Source organism: Achroia grisella, unplaced genomic scaffold, assembly GCF_030625045.1.
Source record: "Achroia grisella isolate CSIRO2021 unplaced genomic scaffold, CSIRO_AGI_Agris_v1 utg856, whole genome shotgun sequence".
NCBI lineage: Eukaryota > Metazoa > Arthropoda > Insecta > Lepidoptera > Pyralidae > Achroia > Achroia grisella.
Window position 1 is genome coordinate 1,727,490 of NW_026713045.1, and position 7,104 is coordinate 1,734,593.

General features: G+C 32.3%; 2 protein-coding genes across 4 annotated transcripts in view; one reads left to right on the forward strand and one right to left on the reverse strand.

The window, feature by feature from the left end:
- Positions 1 to 4,647, forward strand: part of LOC131852578 (zinc finger protein 91-like) — a 36,075-nt gene extending 31,428 nt beyond the window's left edge. For all 3 annotated transcript variants that reach the window (XM_059203250.1, XM_059203248.1, XM_059203249.1), the window contains 2 exons: positions 17 to 188; positions 706 to 4,647. In XM_059203250.1, the coding sequence (XP_059059233.1) occupies positions 17 to 188; positions 706 to 3,234 (2,701 nt within the window). In that variant the 3' untranslated portion in view covers positions 3,235 to 4,647. The remainder of the gene's footprint in view (positions 1 to 16; positions 189 to 705) is intronic.
- LOC131852579 (transcription elongation factor S-II) lies at positions 4,507 to 6,039 on the reverse strand. Its single transcript, XM_059203251.1, has 2 exons — positions 5,842 to 6,039; positions 4,507 to 5,527 (listed from the first exon to the last, which is right to left on the reverse strand). The coding sequence occupies exons 1-2, from the start codon at positions 5,908 to 5,910 to the stop codon at positions 4,721 to 4,723; spliced, it is 876 nt and encodes a 291-aa protein (XP_059059234.1). The 5' UTR covers positions 5,911 to 6,039; the 3' UTR covers positions 4,507 to 4,720.
- Between the last annotated feature and the right edge of the window lie 1,065 nt (positions 6,040 to 7,104).

Consider the following 7,104-nt stretch of genomic DNA (forward strand, 5'->3'; position numbering starts at 1 on the left):
TGGTATAATGTTTCAGGGATCCATCCAAAGAAGCTTTATTAGAACATGTTCGAGAGCATTCAAGAGCGGAAGGCAATACAGACGATTCAAAATTAATGAAGAAACCTGATAATATACCTGATCCAGCAGATCTTGCTTATCGCTGTGGACACTGCAATCAGTTATCAAATTGGAAACATGTTATACAGGTATATTACACTATATTTAATCACTTACAAATATATATACTGATATAAAAATCGACCAATTTTATCCGTATTGTATGTTGATTAGCAATTGCTCTCGTTAATATATCTCTATAATAGGTTTTAATGAAGATGACATTAGTTTACGTTTAGTTATTTTATTGAATTATTTTGTATATATATATTATTTTTTATAAAATTATTTGATTACTAAAAAGATCAGCTTGCATAAAGCCACTTGATATAATACAAAAGTAATATATAATTATTTCTGTTACTGCCTTCACACGCACATCTTTCCTACTTTACTCCTTATATCAGGTTCTATCATAAGCTTAATTAAAACTGGTTTATTTAATATATACTCGAATAACCTTCACAGATAGTTTTCTAACTAAGACCTTGATGTCACATGTCAGAATATCTTGGGATTAAGTAGGTAGCTACTTATTAAGAATTAGTCAAGCTATTTAGTTTCCATTGTACCTAAGTTTAAAATATTATTTTAATATTATTTCAGAGGCATTGCCGATTGAAACACGACGGTGTAATAAGAGTCATCACAACGCTAAAACCAAAACCAGATATTTCAGCAAATGAAGGCTCTATTGACATATGCACTAAGTGTCCGTTTAAAACCAATGATAAAAAAATGTTCGTAGCACATTTACAGCAACATCAGCCTTCTCCGCAGTCTATTTTCAAATGCTACTTTTGCCCTTATTTTGTTAAGGATGAGCAGGAATTAATGCAACATTTACTTCTCCATGGCGTGACCGAACCAGAAGAGTATATATCTAAAGCAATGGGATGTAAGTCCCCATTGCAAGAATTACACGGGACGCCATTAAACCCTAATTCAACAAAACGACACAGATGTATAGAATGTCCTTATGAAACAAACAGCAAATCACAGTTTATGTATCACGAGCAATTTCACAGACTTCCAGCTGACACGCCATATAAATGTCCGCAGTGTAACTACAGCGTTTCCAAAAGGCACTTGCTACATCAACATTTAAGAGTTCATGGTATTCTCACAAAGAAGACAGAATCCGAAGCAGAACTGGAAGCAATGTCAATGAATTCTAGTAGAACAGAAGATAAAGCAGACATACATATACCTCTAGAAGAAATACCTTATGTATGGGTATCGGCAAAAAATATGTTCCATAAAATGTATAAGTGCCGCTATTGTTCATACGTAAATTCACAAAAATGTAAAATACCTTATCATGAAAAAATTCATTGTATTATTTTTGAAAATAGTGAAATAACAGTATATAAATGCTTGGAGTGTAAATTTATATGTGATAATCCGAATAAATTAGGCGAACATTCTAAAACACATGGTGAAATATATGGACGCATTTGCTGTCCCGTTGAGTTAGATATACCAGATGAAGACCAAATAGAAAAATTACAAAAGGTAATTGAAGCTGAACAAATAACACCCACAAAAGATTTCATAAAAGAAGACATATCCAATGGTAGTAAGGAGATGAAAATGTTATACTTTTGCCAAAAATGTCCATCCAGATTCTTTGATTATGATGAATTAAACAATCATGAAAAATATCATGTATTAAATTTTCCCAACATATGTAAAAGCTGCGAATATTCTGTCTCCGAAGAAAGCGAGTTAAATTCACATGTTTTAGTTCACACAGATGAATATCACACAAAAACGAAAATGTTAAAGTTTATGTACAATTCGCATGCAGAGCACATGCAGCCTCAACTAAAATTAGTTCATTGTACAGCTACGTCAGAAATAACATGGGTGGTTTCAGATTCCACTGCAGAACATGAAGTGACCAACAATAAAAAAGTTAATGAATCAAGACAATACTTTTGTAAAGATTGCCCAGCAAAATTTTTCAAAAGTTCTGCACTAAACTATCATATAGGATTACATGGAGGAGACGGTGAACATAAATGCAAAAAATGCAATTACGCTGTTAACAGTTTAGGAAATTTGGCAAAACATGAATGGCTTCATAAGGGGGAAAATAAAATACCAACTTGTGATTACGAGTCTGGTGAAGATATGGATTACAAGAATATTCCATTATCGGGAACAGATTTATTTCAAAGAAAGACTGAGGCCCAGAAAAGAGTTTTAATTGATAAAGATAAATTAGTAAAACCTAATGACCACTTCCCACCCGTACTTCAAGCTGATCCACAATTTGGTTATTTGATGCATGGCAATCCAGAATTTATATATCCCACTTATTTAAAGAATGGTCGCCAAAAAGAAAAACGCTATAAGTGCCACAAATGCCCTTCTGCTTTTGAAAAAAGGGAACAATATAAAATTCATTTATCTTTACACGGTTCAAAACAAAGATATAAATGCGAACTCTGCGACTATTCCGTAAAGTATTACGCTAATTACGTTCAGCATATGAGAAAACACCAGATGAATGACGAAGCGCAAGCAGAAAGAAAAAAGGGGAATAATGATTTCAATGAAGGAGGTAGTCACGAAGATAAGCAGGATGACAGTGGTGATAATATTAAGTTAGCCATCAAAACGATGCCAAAAGGAACACCGAAAAGCGATTTTCAGCAGTTTTCAATAAGTGACCAACAAACCCTGCGCCTACTACAGCGAAGACGGTCCATTAATAGCGCTGGAAAAGATCCAAGTTCAAGTGAAACACCACCAACAAAAGATAGAAAGCTCCACATGTGCTTATTATGTCCATATACAAATCAGCGACAAGATGCCTTAACAAATCATTACAGAAGACATGACGATAGTGATATTCTTAACGCAGGGAGTCATAAGTGTTCTTATTGTGACTTAGTTGTAGTTCAGTCACATTTTCTTCGTGAACATCTTAAAACTCATTTTAATTATCAGAAAACATTAACGCCGGAATGCTTTGTTGCTAATGAGGGCGTAACTTTTACCATTACAAAAGTGGATGATGAAAATGTATGTACTGATCTCAAGTTAGACTTAAAAATCAACACTAATATGTGCAATGATGAGAAAATATTTGTAAAAATCAAAACCGGTGAACTTTTAACTGAGTGAATATTATTTATTTAAGTTTAGAATAATATTCATAATATGTTCTAAGAAAATACTAAATATATTTTTAGTTTAAGCCAAAAATAAAAAATAAACAGTTGTTAGTTGCCAAAGTGTAGCTTGCCATATTAGATTATATTTCAAACAGTCCTGAATATATTAGGACATCCAAACTATTAATTATAAAGATAAGAGGTTAAAATAAATTATGTAAGTGTTAGTAATTGGTAACATTGATCTTGATGGTAATCTCTGATATCTTGTTAATAATATTTTAGTTTCAGCAAAATGAGTAAAGTGATGATCAGTCATATCTGGTACATATGGCGACATTTAATTTGTTATATAGGTACCCATGTTATATTATAATAAATGTCATATATATTAATTTCCAAGTGATCATATCTTAATTTTGGATATTATTATTTTGTACTTAGTTTAATGAAGCTAGTCTAAATTTTAGAAAATATATGAAACAAAATTTGTTACCATTAAGAACTGTTTCCTTCTTCATTAATAAAATAATATTTTTTCATTACAAAGAAAAAATATATTTATTTTGTAAGATTCTTGAAATTAATATGTAATATGGTGTTTAATAATTGCACCCTGATACCAATATACTAAGAGGTAGAGTTGGAAATAAATATATTTCATACAAAAAAATTATAAATCCCTAGTTGTTGATGTTTATATATTATAAAAAAAATGTTCCACATTCAATAAATTCATAAAAGTTTTAATGGTCTGACAATAAAGTTAACAGATGTATAACTTCTATGGTACCTAATACAATAAGATATTATGGCATTTTTTCTTAATTATAGACTGTAAAGATCATATATATATATATAAGTATAAATTCAGGTTGAGTAATGTTGAGAAATCAGGAGCAGGCACTAGGCAAGTTTATAATTTATAATTTAATTAGTCCTAAGAGGACACATTCCTGTTATGATTACAAAAGTAAATTGATAAATATATTAACATGATAACCATGACCTTTTCATTACTTTTTACCCACTAATAGTATAAGTGCTCACATTCATCACAACATTTGCCTAATCAATATAATTCACTAAAACATTTTAAATTTTAATGACAGAAATGTTTATAGAAGCATTTATAAAGATTCCATATTACTACCACACAAAGTAGTTCTATTCTAATTATTATAAAATCCAAGCAATTTATTTCCCTAAATAAGTAGACTACTAAATCAATATAAAACAAAACATTGCAATAACATAGGCATGTTTAAAATAAAACTTGTGATTTTCACTTAAAGCAGATAATTTATTTCATTAAAACTAAGATTACCTTATCTACCCGACATGCTTCCATTCTTAGTAGTAAGGTCAATGCAATGAATCTAGCAAGAACAAAGTATAACTTGAGTATGAATTTAGTTAATTATACTTGATACTGCTGTGTATCATATTATTATCGTAACAGACACACTATATTTGCTAAAGATTGTTCAACAGTCTTAACAGAACTTCCAACGATTACCACATTCGTTACAGAGAACAAATGTGGTCATAGGCTCATCAGAGCTCCTCGTCTGAAGTTGGTTGTAAGTGCAGTTCTTCTTTTTGCACTTACCACATTTCAGCATATCAGTTTTAGTACCCTGTACGGTAGCAAGTTGAGCATCATCAATGGCTTCTTTAATAAATTTCTCTCGCAGTTTCTTCATTTCGTCGCTGGCCATTTCCTCTGGTGTCATTCTGGCTAATCGTGAAGCTGCCACAACACCATTTAAAAAATTAGTGCGCAGTGTGGGATTTTTAGGATCTTTTAAATTTGCTACTCTAGAACGAACTCTGTTTTTGTATCTCATGTCAGTATTTTTGAACTCAGCATAAATGCACTCTTCCAGCTCCTCTGCAAGTTCCTCGGGGGATGCACAAGCACTAGGATTGTCCCCATCGGTCTTCAAAGCTTGTGTGAGAAGCTCTCGACACTTCAGTCGTATGGCATCAGTTGTGTTTGATTGTGGTGGAAATGAGGCTGGCAGCTTTTTATCTTTTTCCTTGTCGTCTTTCTTGTCCTTATCTTTACTTTCTTTTTTAGATTTAGATGAGTTTCCATTATCCTTAGAAGGAGTACTGGGGGTTGAAAGAAACTTTTTCCAGTTCTTAATCAGGGTTTTGCATAAAGATATTACCTCTTCATCCTTACTGGATTTGCGCAAAGCATTTACTGTCATACCTACTCTGGTTTTCGTTAGAACATCTAAGTTTATTGCCATAGTTTGAAGTGTTTTTAAAAGTTCCAAAGCGTCTTCTTGTCCCTACAACATATTTTTTTATAATAAAAAGTCAATACCATACAAATAATAATGAAAACTTTTGCATTATTTATATAATTTAAACCTGTTGCCGCGTGCTCTGCTAATATTTATCACGAATAATATGAAAATATCTCCAGATATGAACATCAGTATATATAAATAATATAGTTAACCACTTAAAATTAACTGTTAAGAATATTTAAAACACGTTAAATGTTAATAATATTGAAAATAATTATGGTAAGTTTATTATGATATTTCTATTGGAGAAAATGTCTTTGTCGATTTTCATATAACTATAACTAAAGACCTACCGTTCCATCATCCGAAGTCATTTTAGTCAATTTCTTTTGTATTTTCATTACATCTTCTTCGACACTCATTGTTGCCGTTTAAATAAGAATACTATAGGTTCCCGCCTATATTTAGCGAGAAATACTTGGGAAAGAATTTATAAATCCACCACTACCAAAAATATTGGACTAGAGCATAGACTAAAAATGCTATACAATCATACAATGTCAACTACTGAAGCGTCGTGTCAATTTGATAGCATAGATACAAAATGTCATAAATATATTTCACTATGGTTCAATGAAGTTGAAAACACAGGGGTATAGCCACTAAGACTGACTGACCAAATAAGAAACAATCCTAAAGAAGGGCAGTTCAAAAGCAAACCTACAGTCCTGCTTAAAATCGTACCATGGCCTCAAATTAGGTGAACTATTTAATAATTGTTTAGTAACATGGTGAACGTAAAGTGGTCTCTCGCCTGTTAACTTTTAACCGGGAAAAAGTAAAAAGTTAAATTATCGTTGTACAATCGAACGAAATAGCATTTATTTATTATATTAGTTCATAACTATACCACTAGATGGCGCTGTTTAGTTTTATACATTTTCTACATCTTGCTAATAAGATTTTTATTGAGTAGATATAGTCTTTTGATAAACTATACATATAAATAAAATGGAGTGTTTGTGTCTGTTCTGTTTGTAATATTGAAATAAACGTTTTTTTACTACATTCATATCAATATAAATACTATTGATATGATCAGAAAACTTTGTCAGTGTCGATTTCATTCGGTGCAATGGCGGGAGTATCTACTAAGACAGGCGGGAAGGGGATTGTTAGTAATGTGTACTCATGACCCCATTACTAGCAGTGTACCATGTCAGGTTGACCTCCACGCGGAAACCATCGTGATAAATTCCTGGTGAATTTGTCACGATGGGCTAACTGACCTGACCTCGTGCTCATCTTATCATCCTCCACTGGTGCCCCGTCAGCGTAAACCATTAACGCAGGCGGGTGCATCATTCCATTATCACCCATAAAAAAAAACCTACTAAGACACGAACCCAACGACCGAGACACGCTCTCCATCTTGCACTTGATTCGTTCATTTACCGGTTAAATTCAACTCGAGTTAACTCGAATTTAGCACAACTCGAGTTGACACATCGTAAATATAACAGAGGAAAAGAGTGGCCTGTTTATGTTTATCGCGTTGTATGCAGAGTGACACTCTCTAGTAAGAACTATGATCACTTGATGACTACAATAGCTCT

Coding starts and splice junctions, on each gene's coding strand:
- LOC131852579 (XM_059203251.1), bottom strand. CDS start 5,910: ATGAGTGTCGAAGAAGATGTAATGAAAATACAAAAGAAATTGACTAAA. Junction 5,528..5,841: donor TGACTTCGGATGATGGAACG/GTAGGTCTTTAG, acceptor AATATGTTGTAG/GGACAAGAAGACGCTTTGGA.